Source organism: Thunnus maccoyii, chromosome 22 (genome assembly GCF_910596095.1).
Source record: "Thunnus maccoyii chromosome 22, fThuMac1.1, whole genome shotgun sequence".
NCBI classification, from domain to species: domain Eukaryota; kingdom Metazoa; phylum Chordata; class Actinopteri; order Scombriformes; family Scombridae; genus Thunnus; species Thunnus maccoyii.
In genome coordinates, this window is record NC_056554.1 from 13,691,961 (window position 1) to 13,714,157 (window position 22,197).

The 22,197-nt window shown below is 39.4% G+C and overlaps 1 protein-coding gene and 1 long non-coding RNA gene across 12 annotated transcripts in view; one reads left to right on the forward strand and one right to left on the reverse strand.

The window, feature by feature from the left end:
- arap2 (ArfGAP with RhoGAP domain, ankyrin repeat and PH domain 2) overlaps nt 1-22,197 on the forward strand; it is a 137,596-nt gene that overhangs the window by 38,995 nt on the left and 76,404 nt on the right. For all 5 annotated transcript variants that reach the window (XM_042400807.1, XM_042400808.1, XM_042400809.1 and 2 more), the window contains one exon: nt 6,511-6,617. In XM_042400807.1, coding sequence (XP_042256741.1) covers nt 6,511-6,617 — 107 coding nt within the window. The remainder of the gene's footprint in view (nt 1-6,510; nt 6,618-22,197) is intronic.
- Nucleotides 11,323-22,143, reverse strand: LOC121889113. 7 transcript variants are annotated; one of them, XR_006093434.1, is made up of 10 exons: nt 21,863-22,143; nt 21,341-21,382; nt 18,486-20,304; nt 17,787-17,888; nt 16,687-16,885; nt 16,348-16,588; nt 15,022-15,101; nt 14,720-14,826; nt 14,385-14,558; nt 11,323-13,844 (listed from the first exon to the last, which is right to left on the reverse strand). It is a non-coding gene; the product is annotated as an uncharacterized LOC121889113 (long non-coding RNA). The 7 variants fall into 7 exon arrangements; XR_006093436.1 differs by having other exon boundaries at nt 18,486-18,602; nt 20,211-20,304; nt 21,341-22,143; XR_006093435.1 differs by having other exon boundaries at nt 18,486-18,705; nt 20,211-20,304; nt 21,341-22,143.

Consider the following 22,197-nt stretch of genomic DNA (forward strand, 5'->3'; position numbering starts at 1 on the left):
GTTGGAAAGCTTTGAAAGAAATTATAATTGGATGCATGACTAGAATATTCAAAGTGAGCCTTTGCTCGGTACTTCCATCATTTTGGTAGGCAAAAAAAACAAACAAAAGAAGTTTGATGATGATGATTGTAGGCTACTTGCATAGTAACAGTTAGTTAATTTGAATCTTTATTTGCAGGGAGATTACCAAGGCCCTAAATCTAAAGTACACTCCTCCCTCCATTAGTTTAGATAGTTTGACCAATCAACTGATTCCTGTCTGGTACAAGGTGGAAAAGTCAAACATTATATGTTTGTGATATATATATATATGATATGATGTTAGCAAAGTTGCCTTAACCAGTGACAGCTGGACAAGCATTTCCTAAGACCATTATCTTACAGTGACAGCACACTATATCATTGAGGGAAAGATGAAACAGAAAGTACATAAACAGGACCAGTCTATAGAGCACAAATAGTAGCTATCACTGTCACTGAACATGGATATGGCAATAAAAAAGCTACATTTCATATAGCTAGGCTGTTGTGCGCACACACTTAATCTTGGGGCACAAAGTGTCTATTCTGTGGCATCGGAATGTCAAAGCTGTCCGGCCGAGTTGAGCCACATTTACAGCAGGGAGAGCAGCGGCTCATTTCTGCCTCCTCCGCAGGCTGTTTAAGGCAGGCTGCTCTTCCTGCTGCCTGAGACACTAAATACAGCTTAACTCAACCGGACAACCGCTGGACCAGCTTTGACTTTCTGTGTCGGTGTTTACATATGTGCACCAGAGAGCACTTCAGTTGTCGTGATTGTGAAAGCGAGTGAGTATACAGATCCCAAAACCCAATCATTTTTCTCTAGGAGACCTTCTATTTACATACACACAGCCCATACTGTCCTCTTCATGACACCCAGTAATGGTTCCACAATAGTTTTTTCTTTCTTTTCTTTATCTTTTTGGAACATAAGACCACCAGCACCACACGTAGCACTTCTGTAGCCATAATTGACAGTTTCTTGACCCTCCTCCTCAACAACCTATGAAGTCACGCAAGGTCATGAATGAGGATTGGTTGGGGTCATACTTGTAGTGTTGCCAGTCTCCAGACCAAGACACAGCCAGAATTTATGGCACTGTGATTGCCTAACCTGACATGGTGACCATCGTGAAAGACAAAAATATCGTCTGATCCCGGCATTAAGCAGGCTGCCTGGATAAACCTGTCCAAGCACTACCAGAGTGATAGCATCAGAAACTTTCTTGAAGAGGCCACTGCATTAGACCCACGTTTCAAACACAATGTAGAGGACAGCACTGTCTGTGACTGGGTCAAGGAGAAGTTAATGGCAGTAAAGCTGACTGAGTCTGAGCAGCCAACAGACCATGACTGTGGAGAAGGTGGTGTAACAATGCAGTCAGAAGAGGAGAAAGACAACAAAGAGAGATGATCGAGGAGAGTGAGGACTAAGAGGAGCAGTCACCTCCTTGCAAGAGGGCTATAATGTTTCTGCTGGAGGAGCTTTTTTCTGCTGAAGACCACCTGAAGATGAAAATCTTATCAAACAGCACCACATCCATCCAGCACCAGACTGACAGAGAGCTGAAGATGTACCGAGAGATGCCACTGACAATCAAAAAACCATGTACCCTTTGCTATCAGAGGTGGCCTCTTCATATTTGTGCATGCAGGCCTCCTCAACCCCTAGTGAGAGGGTTTTCTCCACTGCTGGAGACACACTATTTGCCCAAAAAGATCACACATACTACTGGAAAAGGCTGATATGCTGATTTTTCTTAACAAGAACTGTTGAGTTAATTGTTACAAACATCTTTAACATACCCTCTGTTTGTATGTATTGACTTTGTTTATCTGGTTGCAGCTGGGTGCATTTTGCCCCTATTGCTCAGACGGACTTTTGGAGCCATTTCTAACACTGCTTTAGTGTTTCATTATTTCGCTGCTTTTAGTATTTCAAGTGGAACACACAGCATAGCTGCATATTTTGCGCTTTTCATGTTTCATTGCAAGGATACACTAGCAAGGAAAAACTAGCACAATGTTTTTCTATAGCCCTATTTTTCTGGAGTGTTTCTTAGGACCTTGGTGACTGACAAACATAAATAGTTTATCTCAGTTTCACATTGGCAGTGCCAAAACTTGAGGTGGTCGAGCATTGTAATCTGTACTACAATAGGAATGCTACTGCTACCTTTTTCAGTCCTTTTTCACAGAAGTGTACAAATACCACAGCAACCACAAGAATATGTGTGTACTGACTGTGGATCATACATTTTTATTGTGTGTATTTACTTTGTGAGAGTTCAGTTAAAAGACTTTGAATTAACTTATGTTAATGAAACAATAAAAGTCAAAGTAAACACTTAAAAGAATAGATATTTTTGTTATCTAAACATTTAACCTCTTTTTTTTTACCATATTGGAATTGAAAGTGGGACTCGATAAGACCCCGAATTGAGAATCGGAATCAATAAAATTTGAACGATACCCCAAAAAATGTAGCCATAAAATCACGCATGCGTGGAGACATTCGCCTAAGGGCCCTCTCCCCTCTCTCCCTATAAGCACCATTATTGCCACCTACCCCTTGGCTGTTGTAATTGGATGAGTTATTTTTATCTCTAATGCCTTTCCTTCCTCCATGCCTCTACGTATCTCTCCATCCCTCCTTCCCTCCATCCTTGGTGAATTAATTGGAGAGGGCAGGAGGCCACGGCACATATTGGGTAGGTAACGAGTGGCGAGGGCTGGACGTCTGCTAACACCCAGCGCTCTAATTGGCTGCCTGAGAGGGATGAGGGTCATTAGGTATACAGTAGGTGACTGCTTTGCCCTCTCATCACACTCACACACTTGCATGCACATACATCGAGACAGGCGGGGACGCCGATGCGTGTATGTGCACATACAGACGCCTTCCTCTTGCCATATATCCACCCAGTGTGAAACAGCAATTTTCCAGCAATACATGTAAACCATTTGTCCCTCTGTGTTTGAATTACAGCCGTCTGTTTCCTTAAGACACTCGGTTGAACTGAATGGTTAGAGAGAACGAGCTTTGAATGCGGTTGGTTTAAACTCCGTCACCCCCGCGCTCTCATTATCGCGTCATGCGTCTTCAAACCTCAGAACATACTGAACTTAAAAGAGCAATGACTGGACGCCGTTATAATTGATAGGATAGAGAGACAAGTTTCTGCGGCTTCTCGAGCCCTCACATCAAAACTTTTAGCTCAATTAGGACCTGGCCGTACAGTGAATTCACTTGTCTCACTCACGCTGTCTCGCTCCTTTCCCTTTCCTTATCCCTCTCTGTCTATCTCTTCTCCTCTTCTGAGCTCAGTGTGTCTTAATTACTCATAACGCTTCATCGGACCCGAGTTCTCCACACTAGCCTGTCGCTATGTTTCTATTCCGCTCGCTCTGTCTCTGCAGACCTTTCAGTATCATTGTGCAGAACTGCTAGGAAAAGAGAATAAATTGCTTGAATTTTTCATAGCAGCCCTCTAAATTTGTTTGAAGTAGTCGAATTGGGGCTAATGATGGTCAAATGAAGATTTTGACAACATTAGCCCCAATTGAACCAGCCCACACAATGCTGAAAGATCAGGTTGGAAATCCGGTAGATATATAAGCGACTTCCTCCTTGTGCAAAACTTGGCTGCATTGGGAAGTTTGTAGCTAATTAGTTGATGAATTCTGCAAAAGACGTGGCAGCGTTCTCCCCCACGTACACACACACACACACCCCTTTGTGCTGTTAGGCCATGTATTCCCCAAAAGCGCCTAATCAACAAAGACGGTGTCGATTCACTTCCCTCTCTTTGTTTGGTGTAATTAGTGTAAATGGTTTTTGCTGGTGAACAGTTAGAACAGAAACACACATGCTTCATAGCTGGCACAGTCTGGGCAGCATTTAGCGCTCGCTAAGACAGCATTTTAATTTCGCTGTTGAGGAGTATTGGCTCAAGTCCTGTTTTCTTCTGGCTCCGTCTACACACACGCACACACACATACTCCTTGCTGTCAACTGCTCAGCTGACCCCTCGGCTGTCTCACCCGCTGTCAGCAAGGATTGCCAACACCTTCTTTCACTTATACATTCTCCCTCCTTCCCCTACTTTTGTGTTCTCGTTGTCTTTCTCTCCTCCATCTTTTGACTCACGTTTTTTGGCTTTTTCTCTGCGCACCTGAGTGGTGGACTAAAGTGTGTACTCTAATGTTTTTTTGTTTTTTTTCTTTGGTGATGTTGTGCCTATATGTGTGTGGGTGTAGGTGCATTTATTCTGTTTTTCCTGTCTGTTTTTTCTGTTCTCAGCTCAGAGCTCTAGGCTATAGAAAATGGTCTAAACTGCTGTGAGTGTTGAGGGTGAAGTGGAGAAGGGAGGGGCGCGGTGTGATGCACAGTTACGCTGGAGCTTATGAAAACGGTGCCTCTGCATCTAACCCCTATTTCTGAAATGGGCCTCAGAAAACATGTAGACTGAAAGCTCGGGTTTATTTGGATTCCCCAGATGCACCTTTGCCTTTCCGCAGAGTTTTGCTGTTGCACGCAGCTACACACGCAACAACACACACATTACCTATAGCCTCCCTTTCTGCCTGTCTTTAACACTTGCACATATGCACACATCACGCACAGACCCGGTTTGTACACCATTGGTAAGATAGGGGGGGAAAGCCGATGACTGTGCGGTGTGTTATTGGTCTGTCACAAACTATTTTCAGCAGACCTCTCTCATACGTCTAACTCTATATCCAGTGCCATTTCCTAAAAAAACCACAAACAAAACAGCCCACAGGAAAGAGAGCAGAAGAGAATAAGAATGTCCCTGCAGTGATTGTGGGTCTCCCTTAGTGTTTGTTGTTTGTTGAAGGACCTTAAAAACACTTTATTTTTTAAATGAAAGATTGAGAAGTATTGAACAGCCTATACCTGAGTTAATGTGCTATTTTTGCTGCCACTTATCTGGGTTTATGTCGCATTATTAGCCTCCCAGATGCCCTTCTCCCTAGCTACTTCCTCCAGCTCATCCAGCGCGAACCTAAGGTGTTTCCAGGCCAGTTGGGATATACAGTATAATCCCAGTGTCTGTGTCTGCCCTGGGGTCTCCTTCCAGTTATGCCCCCACTGGAAGGGATTTAGGGGACATCTTAACTGGCACATTTTAGCATGACGTAGCAGTATTTCTATTCTGAGCTCATTCATTAGCCTGTCCCTAAGAGTAAGTCTAGAAACCATGAGAAGAAATGGTAATGGAAATAATGGAAGAATCGTTTTGCTTGCTTGTATCTGTGATCTCATTCTTTCAGTCACTACTAAGAGCTCAGGGCCAAAGGCGAGGGTTGGTTGGAAATGTTTTCAGCCATTTAGGTTGTAACAGATGGAAATATGAAAAAAGAATGCAAGATAAAAGTCTATTTTCCAGCACAGCCAAATACAATCAAAACAAGACACAACTGCATACATTCAAAGTCAAGCCAAACCTGGAACTGACTCAGAATAATAAGTGAATGAAAAAGAGTTTTAGTGTAAGTAAAACTGCGCCAGTATCTGTTCCAGTACAGTGCAACAGTTAATGTTTTGTCTGATCTTTGACTTAAAAAGAATAGTTTGATATATTGCCTAATATGTTTATTCGCTTTCTTGCCAAGAGTTAGTTGTGAAGATTGAGACCACTTTCATGCTACACTAAGTGTGCTAGAGCAAGGAGGTGATGAGCTCAGCTAGCTAAGGCAGTTAGCCTCACTCCAAAGTTAAAAAAAAAAAAAAATAGCAGTGCCTAGCTTGCTAATTAACACATTTCATTTGTTTAATTTACACACAAACAGAAATTTAAAAAAAAATTTTGGTTTCACAAGAACTATAGCTTTAACCATTTCCAGGGTTTGAAAAAGCCAAGCAAATTGTTTCTCTTAGCTTCCAGTTTTTATGCAAAGTTCATGTTTTTCGTACCTTTGACTTAAAAAGAATAGTTTGACATATTGCCTAATATGTTTATTTGCTTTCTTGCCAAGAGTAAGTTGTGAAGATTGAGACCACTTTTAATGCTACATTAAATATGCTGGAGCAGGGAGGTGATGAGCTTAGATAGCGCTAAGGCAACAGCTAGCCTCACTCCAAAGTAAAAAAAACATACTAGCAGTGCCTAGCTCATCAATTAATATAATATATAAAATTTGTATAATTTGCACACAAACAAAAATTTTAAAAAGTTTTTGGTTTTAGGAGAAGCTGTGTGCTATAACTGTCCTGGCAAACAGCCTGTTGAGTTGGAGAGACTTTCCAGCTTTTAAGCAAAGCTAGGCCTCATGGCTCTAATGTCATACTTAACACAGAGAAGCTTTAATTTGACAAAATGCAGAACAAGTAACTAAGTGCTGTGGTAATGATAAGAAAAAGTGGTTATTGTTCATGTTTTTTTAGTAGTTGCACTGTAACTATCATATAGTTAATTATTATCAATTTTACAGATTTCCATCTCATTGTTTGTGTTCTTTCAGGACTACAAAGCGGGCCTGGCTATTGCTGAAGTGGAACTAACTGCTGCCAATATTAGAGACGTGGACCGCAGGGGCTTTGAAATCAACACACCCTTCAAGAACTTCTGGTAAATGTGCGCTCCTTCTGTGCATGCATATAAGTAGGCTGTGCACAACGTGTACGTTTGCATATGCACGCACGTACACTTTTGTCTCTGTGTGTTTAGTCTTGCCCCCCTCTGCCACAACAAAGAGCTGTTCATGCTACATCGTGTGATGCATGATGTGTCTTTTTATGTGTGCGAGAGACAGAGAAGTGCACTCTGTCTGTTTGATCTCACAGCTCTCACCTTAACATACACTGTCTTTCTTATTGCTTTTTTCATCATCTAAAAGATGAATGTTAAGTGAAGGAATCTCTCCATGAATACATGTCCCTCAGAATGATGTATTCAACAGGTTGACATTGTAGTACACCCCCGTATTTGTTTAAAATCTTACTGTAGGAAGCAGCAGGATGTCAAAACTCCATTCATATTCTCTTCAAAAACAAATCTCATGCATTATTATCTCATTTAAACCATATAGTTTTGGAAATGTCCTTCACACACACACTAAGCCTCTTGCTACACTGTATTTTTATCTCAATAATCATATCTCATAAAGCATCCAATTCACAGCTAAAAGGTGAGGGCAAGCATTTTGGTTAATCTTCTCTTATACATGTATGGTATTAAGAGTCTCATAGTGCGATTAGAGTTTATGATACTTGAAAGAATATTCATGGTCATATCAGATTGGCCTATTTTTCTTTTTCATAACCGTGGTTTTTCCTGAGAATTGGAGAATTAATCCAAACCGTAATGTTTTCAAAAGCTTGACAGAGCATTTTAATGAGACATAGCCATGTAGAAAATATTTGTTTTATTAATTTCTTCGTTGTACCTACAGCCTGCTTATCTGCCATCCTTTCTTTACTGTCTTTATTCAGTAAAATGTGCAAATATTAAAGTATTATCTGGTTTAAAGGAAAAATCAGCTGCATATCTATTTAGAAATTAAAGGTCAAGTGAGCAATGAAAGAACAAATTATAGACAGAAGAATGTAACTTGCTGCTTATTATTTTGAACCAATTGGAGCAATGTAATTCTTGGGATTTGAAGGTCATATATAATTCATGCTTAGGACGTTGTCACACCTCTAGTCAGGTACATTTGGTCCAGATCAAGGAAACAAAAGAATACATTGCTGCCCTGTAGCTAGTGCTGCTTTTGTTCATGATGGTTTGATTAACCAGAACTGCCAGGAAACATTCATTGGTTTTTGTGGCTGCCACCATCCTGCATCATGCTGATGTGCATACATGTTACCATTCAGTTATAGAGTTCTCACAAGATCTGCTTGACAGTTCATGATCAGCAAATGGATTTAATAGTGGATTAGCTTTTGAGTAGCACATCTTCTGTTGTAAAAACCTGTGGTTCTGTTTTGTTTTCACACCAAAAAACCTGCCCCGAAGTCGAGCGGACTGAGGCCTACCTTTTCAGCTGATCTCATGAAAGCACATTAAGGGATAGAGTTAGGTGTGAAAGCACCCTTGGGACATTTTCAAACCTGTCTTGTTTAGTTTGGTTGAATTAAACCCTAGTTTGTTTTTGGACAGATCTGTACTCCCTATTGACACTCTTTATGGAAGTTGTCTCAGTCTGGTCCCAAACAAACTCTGGAGCAGTTTGTTTGTGATGGGATTGTTAGCCGACCTTGATTTGAGCCAACCACTAAGTGTACTCAAGGCGAACGTTCTCAAGTGGCTCTTATGTATTATACTGGACGTATTAGGTCCAGTCGTATTTTTGACTAAAAATGCTCATATACAGTAATTTTTTTTGGGAGCTGTGACACCAATGGAAACAGATGAACACATGCTGTAATGTACAATAAAAAGTAAAAGTAAAAAGTGCAGCATGACTTGCAGGATGACACTCACCAAAACTGTACAATCACCGAATAACCTTTTAGTCTATATGCCTTCATGTTTACATCTTTTGATTCATTCATAAAGTGCTGTAAAGTTAGTTTGAAATTGAAATGAATACGAACTAAAAGGCTACAAAGTAACACTTTTTTTCTGTGTCTATCCCATAACCATACGTCACAAACAATTAATGATACAGTAAATCATTTTGAATGGAATTCACATTCATTTTAACCAGTTTTATTTACTTTTTTTAATATAAAAGCACACATTAATACAAAATATCGAACAGGTTTTACTTTGAGATGCAAGTTGTGAAAACAAATGAGCAAGTATGTCAAAGAGTAAAGACTCAGCTCTAATGAGAGACAGAGGATCTTCTGTTGAGTTCTCTCTGACTGCATTTTAGTAGCTAACACCATCTTCTTCTGTCAAATCTCAAACAGCACAGCCACCACACAAAACACACACTTATTAGTCATTGCAGCATACATGCTACATGCTACAAAAATCACTAATTATCGATCAGGATTTTTTAACGAAATCTCCCATTGGACTTTTTTTTTTTACAGTATGTGTTTCTCAGTAGGGCACAAAGCCTTTGAGGTGACTCCAGTCCCCGAGGCCCTACAATCAATGAGCACACTGCTTGTTTGTGCTGTAATGGCCCATTTAGAATACAACTGTCACAGCTGCCTGGACAAAGCAGGGCTTGTTTGTTTGTGTGTGCTTGTTCACTATTTTCTCTTCTTTTTTTTTTTTTTTTACCCCTTCCCTTTTTTGCCCATCGCCTTGTGTAAAGATCCCCCCTCCCTCCCCATTCCTCTACCTGTCTGTTGTATGTCCGATCGATCTGTTTGTGTCAGCTCCCTTAATGGTCCCATCGTTTGGCAGCTTCGTTAATACGCTGGACGTAATTGCCATTTTGTGTGGAACAAAAAAAGAGGCTGAATTAAAATGAGCTCAGGTCTCCCGAATTGTTTTGATGAGGTAATTGCTGAAAGGGTTTTATTGTGTGTGTGTGTATGTGTGTGTGCGTGTGTGGATCAAATCGATTGGTAGCCCTGGGAGCGTTCTCCTACCTGCTCAAGGTGGGGATTAGTGAGAAACTCATCTAATCACTTTAAGCTGTGGAGACTCACTTTGGCTTTTCCATTGTTTTGCTGCCATTAAATGGACAGAGCGTTCAGTCCGCTGTGGTAGATACAATAGCAGACTTTTATGAGTCGAGAGAATGACAATTAGGCCGAGAGGAGAGATGTTACCAGGCAAAGACACTCAAGTTTGCAGAAAAGAAAAACTTTTTTTTTTTTTTTTTTGCTCTCTCTACTAAAGTAAAGCTACAGATAAATGCGTAGCTCAAGGGCATATTACAGAAAATCCATGTTTGCCTGGTTTGTTTGGTGTTTGCCTGGCGTATATTGAAAAGCGTGGACAGTTTTCACAATTATTTTTTTACCTTTTGACAAAAAAAAAATGTTTCCTAATTAAAAGTCTTTACAGCTTTGGATTATCCTGAGCGTTGGAGGCATTGTTTCTGGAAGGGCAGGTTGCTTTTGAGCTGTTCAGTTTTTATTTTTCAGAGCTTTGAGCTGCACAAACACAAGCATCGCCTTCAAATCCACTCACAATTCTCTGAGGTGGATAGGTAAAACTTGACACATAAAATCAAAAGTGTCTGCATAGATACCACTAGGGATGAGTGTTTGACCTTGTTACTTCCCTTTCATAGTGTTTTGGTTTTTATTTATCTCTTGATCTCTGCATTTCTTTACTTCCCAGGCACTGCATCACATGACATTAGAGGCTTGGTTAATAGGCCATGTGTGGTTTAACCAACCAAAACCGAGTCCAACCTTGTGTTGTGTGGTGGTCAGACAAACAAATACTAGATTATTATGTATTTCAACAGATGTTCCTGTAAAACAGTACTGTTCTGCTCTGATTTAATACTTGCAGTTTACTTTGAGCCTTCAAGCAATTTTGGGCTCAGTCACTATAGTAACTGAATACGCTCTGTTTCTTCACTCATCTTTTACCTTCTCATGCATTCTTAAATACCACTTTAAGTAGGCTAAATCCCACTTTAGATAAATTGCTTGATTGATTTATCTTTGTGAAATATCTGCCAGTTTTACCTCAAAGTGTTTTCATCTTATCTCAACATCTTGTATATTTTTTGGGGTGATTGTGACTGATTTAACCTCTTATTTATGACTTTGGCATGGAATAACTAATTTATTTTTCATTTTTGGCTGTTGCAATGCGTTTTTTTTATTATTTACTTTGAAGGTGTTAGCGACTGGCTTTCAAAGACTTGATATTTCAGATATATTTGACCTTTTTAAAATCAGCTGTATAGAACAAACGAATGGTTACATGTGCAACCCAGGTTCTCTGGCTCTGTACATAAGGGAATGTAGGCTGCAGAGATACTACTACTCAGAGAACCTGGGTTACACATGTAACACGCTGGTTAGCAACCATACAACCTTAGCATAGCAACCCTTTTGGGAAGGACTAGTTGTCATGTCACCTACATTTTAAATGAAACAATGATGCTCCTCAGTTTATACGAATTAACTGCCCCTTATATTTAATATTTAAATTTCATTTTTTTAAACAAAAACTCCTATTTAACAGTATTAGCACTTTATATTTTTTATACTTTTACCGTTATGTACATTATGCATGCATGCAGAAGGGAGCCATATGCCCATTCATCATTCATGAAGAAGAATTAGATTTCCTCACTCACATGTTGTACTGTATGTGGGGTAGCAGAACATAAAGGCCTTAAACATCAAACACAATAAAGGACACCAGTGGGAATAAACTTAAGATTTAATGCGCTCACTATAACTGAGAATTTTTAAAACTGTTTTTTCAAAGAATATCAAGCCATTGCACATCAAAATTGGAATACCTGATTTAATTGTCACCACACATGTATTATAAAATACATTTTCATGAGTGGGGACTGATACAAAGTCCTTGCGTCAGTGGGGAACCCTGAAACTGATTGCATAGTATTACCAACTCTACACCATGAAGGTCATGTGGGTCAGTGTAAACTAAAAGTTAAGAGACAGATTTTTAAATAAAAATTTATAATTTCTGCAACATGACAAAGCAAGATAATAATTCTTCCCGTCTTTTTGGAATACACTGCTCATTACACTTGGTTTATTTTCAACTTTAATAACTTTCCAGATAATTACAGAGGAGCAGTGTAGAATAACACAAGAGCTCTATGATTGTAGTTTGTGGCAGGGAAGGAGATGACTGAAGCCTGAAGCCTGTGGTTGTGAGGGTGATTGACATATTTCAACAATATACAAGACTCCCTGAAAGTTGTAATTTCAGCGAAAAATATTGCTTATAAACAGCTTAGCCATAACTAAATTTATAATCAGAACAGAGGCAGCAATTTAATTATTGTGAGCATGTAAAACATAGTAATTTTACTTCTAGTCCACCTCTTACATTTCTTTCATTATACAGTCATTTCAAAGGATTGTGAGAGGTCTCCTTTGATGTAGGTGTTTGATTCAAGTTTTCTTTTTTATTACTTATTACTATTTTCTTTTTCTGCTCTTCACCACCTGTGGTCAGTAAAAGTATAGTTTATTTTGCGGCCTCATCTGAGACCAGCCTTCACTTCATATCCAAAGCTCTGCACCTTGGGAACATCTGTATACTCTTATGCTGCCTCCTGCCTCTCTTTGTTCCTCTGTGGTTTTGGAGGCCATGTTTTAGTTCACCAGACGATGTGAGCAGTCATCTCTTTAGACGGGCCCAGGGCAGAGACCGGTGGGCACAGAACGGCTGAACCCAATCAACCTATCGATCTCTGCTGGGTTGCTTGGGTGAGGCTGGGCTGGTGCACGTCCTCTGCCACTGGCGAAAGCCTCCCCCCACCCCACCCCCGTGTCCTTCCCCCTCATCTTCAGTCTTACTTTACACTGGTCGTCAGGTTGCCATGGAGACCAGTGGTCCAATTTCTCCTTTCTAAGTGGTTCTTTCAGTCAAATCAGGAGTCTCTCCTTTCTGTCTTTCCTCTCAGTTTTATATATCTGGCCATCGCTGTCGTTCTCGCTGTCTTAACTTAAGCTCACACATGCACACAGATTGCTTGTTACATACAGTTATCATATGTTTAGCCAACTTTTACACAGAGCATGCAGCAACTTCTTCAAAATACACACACCATCCTCTCCCTCAGAAACTTGTGTCGTCTATCCCTGCAAGGTATCTTCATAAATGCTCATTAGGCTGTAATAGACATATCCAGTCTGGGAAATGCGTGTGTGTGTGTGTGTGTCTTTCATATCTTCAGTCTGGAAAAGTGATGAGTGAGACATAGCTAGATTGAAAGACAGGTGGTGTCAGCGATGCCACAGATACATGTACATAAAGGCTCTTGAAAGACATCCAATTTGGGAGCTTTAACTGTTCAGGCATTTATATGTATGCAATATTCTTGGGTTTTTAATGTTTTTATATTTTGCATTTATGAGTACTAGTTGTACCTGTTTTTAAATGTGAATTATTACTTCCTAACTCTGTTTCCTGTTATGAAAAAGTCCCAGGGACCTGATCAGGGTATGGAGGATCCTGAATTCTGTATTCAAAATGCACATGGTTTGATATCATTTAAACCTGCACCTCCAAAATACACTGTAAGGCCAAAAGTATGTGGACACTTGAACATCACACCCATGTGTTGTTGCAAATCTCAGGGATTTGCTCGTATTCAGCCAAACTTGCTCACAGTCGGCGTTCCAGTTCAAACCAAAGGTGTTGGATGGGGTTGAGGTCAGGGCTCTACAAAGGCTGGTCAAAGTTGGACAACAACTTCTTAATGGACCTTTCTTTAATGTTCAAACATTATAAAAGGGCCCTCTCCAAAGTGTTATCACACAGTTGATGTATGCATTGTATGCGTTGTCCTCCACCCAGTACCCAGACCCCACAGGCACCTACACAGGATTCAAGTTTCCTTCCATCTAACTCAAACTTTTTAAAGTCAAGTGTTTTTTTTAATTACTCTGTATACTCTATTCAAAATAAACCAATTTACAAAAGTCTATGCACAGTCAGAAATAAGTTGCTTATTTCCATCAGGTGAAGAGAAAGGCTCAGTGGAGTGGAGTAGATTGGCTTAATTTGTTGTCTGGTTAGAAATGTAAAGATATTTTGTCTGTTAGTGTATGTGCATTCAGTGGTAGTGGCTGTAACCAACTATGATGGTGGCATATATTTGCTTGCTGAGCTCCTCCACATCTAAATCATGGGGCCACCCTTTTAGAACAGGAATTCAGAGCATCAACTTCCTCTCTCAGGTCGTTTGCAGTCCTGCTTCTCAGTCAAACACACCTTAAAAGACGAGACAATCAATTAAAATTTCAAAATTGATTAAAATTATGGCCATCTCCTCACCAGATAAGGTCAGTAAATTCAGTCCTTGTCATACAGTCTGATGGAACATAACATGAAGAATCCATTCAAAATGTAATTTTGCAGTGACTTGTGTAGGATTAGCTTCAACTGAACACTTTACCATAAAATAACCAAATGATGTGATTCGGTCAGGAGGCTGGTTACACCATTATATGTAGACTGAGCCTCCACCGTACTCTTCATGTTGCCAAAATCAACTTGGCTTCTCATCACCATAAGAGGAAGAAGAAATTCCTTTCCAGTTACTGGTAATGATCCACAGCCTTCTAAAGCTTCCAAAGCATTCTTCGGGTCCTTCGCTCAATTAGATATAGCGGAACACAATTATGTAGATTGCCAATTCCAGTTGTTGGACTGTATGACTTTGAATTATGTGAGTTATGTAAAATGACTTTCATCATGAACACATCATAAATGCTTATGAAAAAGTTATAAATACCACATTGTCATACTCACTGTTGTTTTATGTTCTTGAAGCAAAGTGAGTCACGTATCCCGACACAGCGTCATCTTTGTCTAGGTCTCAAACTGAGAGCTAAGGGGGGAGGGGGTAGGAACCCTGTAGGTTCTGGTACCCAGGCGACATCAGGGCGTCCTTGAACAGCAGCTCAAGGAAGTAGTCGATGTACTCTGTGTGTTTATGATGATGCAGAGATATTTTATTCAACAGTTACACCTAAATCACATGAATGTTGTATTAGTAATAACAACTACAACAATGCCTTTGAGTATAAAATTTACTGACTCACGGCAGGTAGGCTTATCTTTTAAGACCTTAACACTGTAGTCACCTCTCTTTCACTTGCTGTAGCTAATCTGGAAGCATGGATTTCCATCTGCATCAGTTGCCTGGGGCCTGTCAGCATTCTCATTGTAATGGATGGCAGTGAGAAGGAGTCTGAAAGTGAAATCCCAGTGAAATATCTAATTGAAGTTTACTAGGGTCAAGGATTCTTTGAATATAAATCTAAGTACAAATGCGATCAAACAGAAAAAACACTCGCACATCTGCAAAGCATTCCAGTGAAGGAGTAGACTAGATTCTTGGGACAGAACTTGAGAACAAAGCTTATAGAAGAGGTTTAGAGGTTACTTTGGGCTTATTTTACTGATGTCCTTTAGAAGGCTTTTCTGGAGGATGATACTGCAGAGCTTCTCGCATGCCTTTGTGCCCTGTGAAAAGACAAGCACATTATTTTCTCTTTTGCAGTGTAGAGGATAAAATTGCAATGGTGAAAATGGCTATCCCTGCTGCAATCTCTGTCTTAAAGAGGTCATATTATGGCCCTCTCCCAGTTTAATATTTTCACTTTCGTGGTCTATGTACAACTAAATGCATGTTTTTATACTCAAAAGCACATAGTTGCAGCTGTACAAGCCACGAATGCAGCCCCTCTGTCCTACTCAGCCTGAAACAGGCCGTTTCGTGTCTGCTTAACACCCCTCTCTTCTGATTGGCTGACTGTTTTCTGAGTGACGCACACCCAGGCCAACCACAGGTAACCGATTGTAACACAGAGAGCAGAGGAGAGGAGAGAAACTAGCGTGACCATAAATGATAGCAAAACGCAGTAGAGACTCTCAAACTGAGCTGAAATGAAATGAGCGCACATAAATTAAGTAAATAACATAAATAAACATTTCGTTTCTTTCAGGAGAGGCAGGGGGTCCCGTTGGCAACGGTAGGGGAAACTGTGAGCTTATAATTGTGACATCACAACCTTATGAAAGTCCAAACGGCTCATATAAAGGCACAGTTTACAGGCTACAGGCTGTGTGCATTTCTCTGTGGACTGAGAATACTTATACTTTCACAGTATTTATATAGCACCTAGACCTGCTTTATAATCAGAAAAGGAATGGAAATCTCCCGTTCTACAATATGTCCCCTTGAAACAAGACATCCATCAAGGACAACAAATATCCAATAAATTAGCAATACATTTATAGGGGTTTTGTTAATCACAGTTATTTGAGTTGAGTGATGCGAGTCCTGTTTCTGTGCTATGTCCACAGCTGAGAAGGGAAGTTGATTTGACAGACAAATATACATATTCAACAACAAGGACACAGTGTCATAGATGCGAAGCACCACTCTTCATTTGCACCCATGTTCTATAGCCTACACATTTGTGTTTGACATGTATTGCATATGTAGTTATTTAGGCAATTTGCTGGCAGGCACAGCTTACACTGTAAGCTACTATATTTGGATATTGCCATAGGCTTTTTGAAAAGAAACTGTAAGTAGCATAATAGCCTAGATTGAGAATTCAGTGCAAGTCGGCACATCCAAATAGAGTGCACCCACAGCTAACTGTGATCCTGTGAGTGAGTGAGTGAGTGAGTTTCACCTACAACTCATAGAAAGGCTTATAATATCTAAAAAAGAACTATGTTATGCTTCTTTTATACATACTTGGCTTCAGCCACTGCCTTGCCAGTGAGGGATGGTTGCAGGCAAGCGGGAAAGTCGTTGCTCTCATGGACATGAATGTTCTGGACATGGTTGACCACCGAGGTCCACTTGGCAACCATTTTGTTACTTGACTGTGATGAAGCGGCCATCCAGAACATGTGGTTTATGATTGATGGTCGCCATGCAACCACAGCCTTGCAGTCTAGTTCTTTGCCGAGGGCGTCGAGTTTCTTGGAAACACCTGAACACATAAATGGAAATATGATTAATAGTTAAGTTATTTCCAAAATAAATAAGTATTTAATTTGAGTAAATATAGGTAATAAAATCATAACATACAGATGTCTCTGCTTTCACTTCGTGCAATTGCTGCAGTGTTAATGGTGCTGCGCCGCGGTAAAACTGCGGCAGTGAGAGATGGAGGGAGGCACGGAAGCACACAGAGGCAACTGTAACCACCTCTAGCTGCAGTCTGCACCCACAACCACCAGGTGGCACATGTGAGCAGTCAGGACTGCAGTCTCTACCTCTTCTCTCTCTGTCTTGCACACACGCACACGCACACACACCGATGATTTCATAAAATCCTGAGTGACTTTCATTTCATATAGAATGAATTTCAGATTACATTGATAAATTGACAATTTATCTAGAGTGGAAAAGTACAGTAGCAATTCAAAGTGGTTTGCAGAATAATAAAAAATAGAAAAGAATTAAAAGAAAAAAGTATAATTAAAAAAAGTAGTGCATCAAAAGTCTCATTATGTGGCAGAACAGGCAGCACAGAACATTAAAGTTTTAAGTTTAGATTTAAAAGTAATCAGTTTTTTGGCATGCCTAATATCATCTGGGAGGTTATTCCCAGTCTGTGCTGCATGTTAACAAAACGCTGCTTCTCCATTGTTTTATTCTAACTCTTGACAGCTAGCAGACTGGATCCGACATGACCTGAGAGTCCTTGAAGGTTCATGTGACACAAGGATGTCAGAGATATATTTATGCCCTAAACCACAGAGGGATTTGTAGACAAGTAGCACAATTTTAAAATCAATTTTCTGATAGATTGGTAACCAGTGTAGGATTTCACTTAGTTTTTGTGAGAACTCTGTCAGCAGCTTTTTGAACAAGTTATTGTTTCCAAAGAGCTTTTTTTGGGGAGACAAAGGGATAGGTAAGCCTTTCTAGGTCATGCTTAGACATGAATCCTCCGGCTCTTGCAATATTTTTTAGATGGTAATAAGTCCAGGATTACGCCAAGATTTCTGAATTGATTCTTAGTTACAAGAAGATAAGGAGTCAAGGTAGGCACTAAGATTATGTCTTTCTTTCTGTGCGCCAAGGACAATGTAGGGTGTCATACATTATCTTACAAAACAAACAATATTGAATAATGAAAGGAATGCACATGGTGCTGAGAACACTGTGCAAGACGACTGTACCTGGAGAGTCAGCACGCATGTCCCCACCAGGTCCACACGATCTCCAGCTACCTCCTGTATGAGCAGCCTCTGCTCCTGTTTTCAGTACCAGTATATCGTAAGCTGCATAAAGGAACACTGGTAATTGTAATAGTTGGTTTTGCAGATTACTTTAATCCTCAGTGCATTCAGTACCTAGGAAGTTGAGCATATTGTTATAGCAGTAGTACAGGGCTCCAGAGTGCAACCATTTGAAAGCAATTTGTGACTATTTTTGGATGTGGTGGTAGTCAAATTTATAACTACGATAGGCGCATTTTGAGCGACTTGCAAATATCCCCTTGCCCCTGCCCTTTTTCCCCTAATAGCTGAATATGTTGTAAACATCTCAGTCATTGGATATCCTGTTAATGTCTCAATTGGCCAGAGGTGAGGCTGGAGGCAGTTTCATAGAAATAACAGCAGTAACAGCTTAAAACTTTATTTCCAAAAGGGATTTTGAAAGTCTAAGCATACCAGCATGTAAAATGGGCCTATATTTACGAAAAGTCAGGGAAAGAGGATGCTATAATATTATTCAGTGTGATAAATATTTTTTAAAAATGTCTAGTGCTTCTAGTGATACGAAATGGATAGAAAAAGTAAGTTTCGAGTCCTGTAGTAATTAACATGCAAGTAAAAATGTCCATGTTTTGATTGCTAATCCTGTAATAAGGTTACCTTGTTTATTTGAGCAAATGATGACCTTGTAAAGGCAAAGGCTGCAGACACATGAAGGATCCCAGCTGGAATGCTGCCCACATGTGGCTGACTTCTCCACCTGTTCACTAGAGAGCACTGAGCCCAGGCAAAGCAAAACAAGTATTTCTTGAAAAGGTCAAGCAGGCAGTCTTCAAAGACAATGTACTTTGTCATCTGATCAACAGGTGTAACAGAAATTCTGCAAGATTATAATGACAGAACAAGAGAACAGACAAAGAGAAAGAAATTAGGGGGACAAAGTACCAATCAATCCAAAACATGCACACTTATTTCTGACAGAACAGAATAACTGTTTGGGTCAGATTTGATATTTAATAGCAACCTTAATTTCATTATAATAGTCTGACATTTGATGACTTTCCTAAAGTGACCAAAAATTTACAATAATGGAAATATTTTTAAATGTGCTAGATATTTTTAATCCAGGCTGATACAGACATGTCAGGGGTTTCAGGTGGGTCTGTCAGGCACCCCATCTCTCTGGTGCTGACAAGAACGTACCCGTAAGTACAGTTAGTAATTGTCAGTTGTAACCAAGGTTCGGTGCTTCTTCACAAAATATGGCATATGCTTTCTCTGGGTTCTAAAATGATATTTACTTGTAACAGAATGGAAATCTCTAAATATACAACAAATTAACACATCAATGCAATATTGCCTGTGTTTCTTCTGAACCAAAGCAGACAGACATATAGTATGAAGACCATCCTGAGCATTGCAACTGAACAGCCATCCACTGGCATTGTACAGCTTAGTGCGTGGGCTAAGTTACTGGGCGAAGGCTAACAAATGATAGGGCTTAAAAAATAAAAAAAAAAATACTGTGATTGACTACATGATAGGTTCCCCCTTTATATTAGGCACAGTGAAAAAGAATTATGTGCATGATTTTAATTGCCTGTTCACAGATAAGCGCTGTATTATTGAATTGGTGTTGTGTGGGAGCTGTAAAGTTTACAAGGGGGAACCAGTGACTCATCATGACTGCACACAGGATTCTGTGATGAAAGACGGGACAGAAATTGGTAAATGGCACAGGAGAAAAGAGAGGAGTATGTAGAAAATATACATTTAAGCAATGAGGGTAATCTGTTACATAATTGGGATGTTATGTCCGTGGATGAAATAACTGATGAAATATGCACAGTCATGATTAATAGTGCGAGTTACTTTCCCCAGAAAGATGTGGAAATGAAATGAAAAAAACAGCATGGTTTAATTTTGAATGTTGATGTAAAAGACAGGCATATCTTAAAGCAAAGAGGATGCATAATAAATGTAAAAATGTGGAAAACGGGGAAAACCTAAGGACTAAAAGTAAAGAATATAAAAGAGAATTGATTAAGGCACAGAGAGCTCATAGAAAGAAATTTAACAGTGAGCTTGGGAAAATGAAGGTAAAAAACCCAAAGCTATACTGGGATATGTTGGCTGACAATAATAAGGATAAAGAATGTCCTGTCCAGTTGAAAGACTTCTATGAGCACTTCAAAAGCCTGGCGGATATTGAACCCCAAAGGGATGAGTTAACAGAGGTCAGTAGTGATCATATATTTGCTACTGGGGCACTAAATGCTGATTTTACAGAGGAGGAAATTGCAGAGAGCCTTAAGAGTGGTAATGCTGCTGGCACAGATAAAGTTTTGAATGAATACATTAAGAGTACAGCTTGCATCTTCTTACCTGTTCATATTAAATTGTTCAACACGATCCTGAGCTCAGGGTTAATCCCAAAAAACTGAGTAACTGGTCTTGTTCTTGTATAGATTGTTCCAATCTATAAGAGGGATGGGGATAAAATAGAAATGGGTACTCCACAGCTGATTATATATTTGTACTTAAACATGCTGTTTGAACTGTTCTGCCTTAAGAAAAGGAGCCTGTTCTGTTCTTTCATTGACTATAGTAAAACATTTGATACGGTATGGAGAGATGCTCTCTGGTTTAAATTGCAGAAAGCAGGTATTAATGGTACATTGTTTAATATCATTGTGAAAATATATAACCATATTAAGTCCTGTGAGTTTTCTGTTAGCTTGACTGGGGTCAGACAGGGTGAAAACTTATCACCACTATTATGTGCATTATTTATAGGCTAAATGATCTTGAGGAAGATTTTGTACAAAATGGATGCGGGTCGGCTAGATGTAGTGACGCCATGATAGATAGTTATAGTAAACTCATGGTGTTAATGTATGCAGATGACACTATCATTATGGCCACAAGAAAAGAAGGACTTCAAAATGTGATAAAATATGTTTTTTTTGCAGGAAAAATGGAAGTTGAGCATAAACAGTAGTAAAACAGTAGTCTCAATTATTCTGTGATGATGAGTAGTCAGTAATTGTACATAATTTCAAATACTTCGGTATTGTATTTAATTACAATGGTTCATCCAGGAACTTTATAAACGGGCCTCTGGAGCTATGTTTGCTTTACTGTGTAAGTGTAGGAAGTTGGATTTACTAATAGATATTAGACTAGAGCTTTTTGCTTGGCTTGTGACACCAGTTATGTTGTATGCATGCAAAGTATGGGATTTAGAGAAGACAGCCATTTTAGAGAGGTTACATCTGAAATTCCTGAAGTTAAAATGTCAAAATGTGATATATGAGGAGTTAGGAAGATACTCACTATGTATTGTAATTAAAAAGAGAATTATTGGTTACTGGGTGAGTTTGTTGAAGGTGAAGGAAACTAAGCTTAGCAGGGTAATGTTTAATTGTTTATTTAACTCATACATCACTGGAACATATGTATCACCATGGATTACATCTGTTCAGCAAATATTAGATGAATGTGATTTCTCCTACCTTTGGTTGCATCAGAGGTGTGATCATATCAAACGGCTGAACCTGGCAGTTGAGCAGAGGTTAAAAGATCAGTTTCTGCAGGAGTGGCATTACGAGCTCTGGAGTATGTCATCATGCGATTTATATTGTGAATTTAAAGAGGACTTGGGTTTGAAAAGTATCTATTTTGTGAAAACAGAAGGCATAGCCAGGCTATTTGTCATTTCTGAGTTTCTAATAGCAGAATTCCTATAATAAATCTCATTACTAACCTGTTGCATGAATACAAAGATTTCCAATAACCACGTTACTACAGTACATGGAATCTGGTTTCTTGTATTTATGTATATGCACTGATTGTGTGCTGCGGTCTAAAGATTTCTATTAAGATTTCGCTTAACTGGACATGTGTGTCCATTACTTTTGACCTTATAGTACTGTGTAATGTATTGCTGAAATGAAGTTTCAGTGTTAATGATATTTGCTTGCAAATTATTATTATTGTTATCTACTTTATAATCTGATTTAAAATGGGCAAATTACCTTCATGTGGTCGGTTTTAGACATGTATGGAATGAAACCTTCTGTTTCTGTATTTTTTTTCTCACTTTCAAATTGACAGAGCTCTTGATGCGTGTCCTGATGGAACAAGAGTGTTAAGCACGATTTTGAAAATGTATATTGAAGCTGTAAATGGGTTATGTTCATAGTACTTTTCCATCTCCATTTCTCAACTTTTCCTGAGTCTAATATAGACATAATTTCCTGAAAAAATATCCTGCATTAGCACTTTATAGATTTTAGCGGTGCAAGGTGAGACAGATTGATTTACCTGCCCCATTGCCCCCCTCCTCCCCTCCTCCCCTCCTCCCTATCAA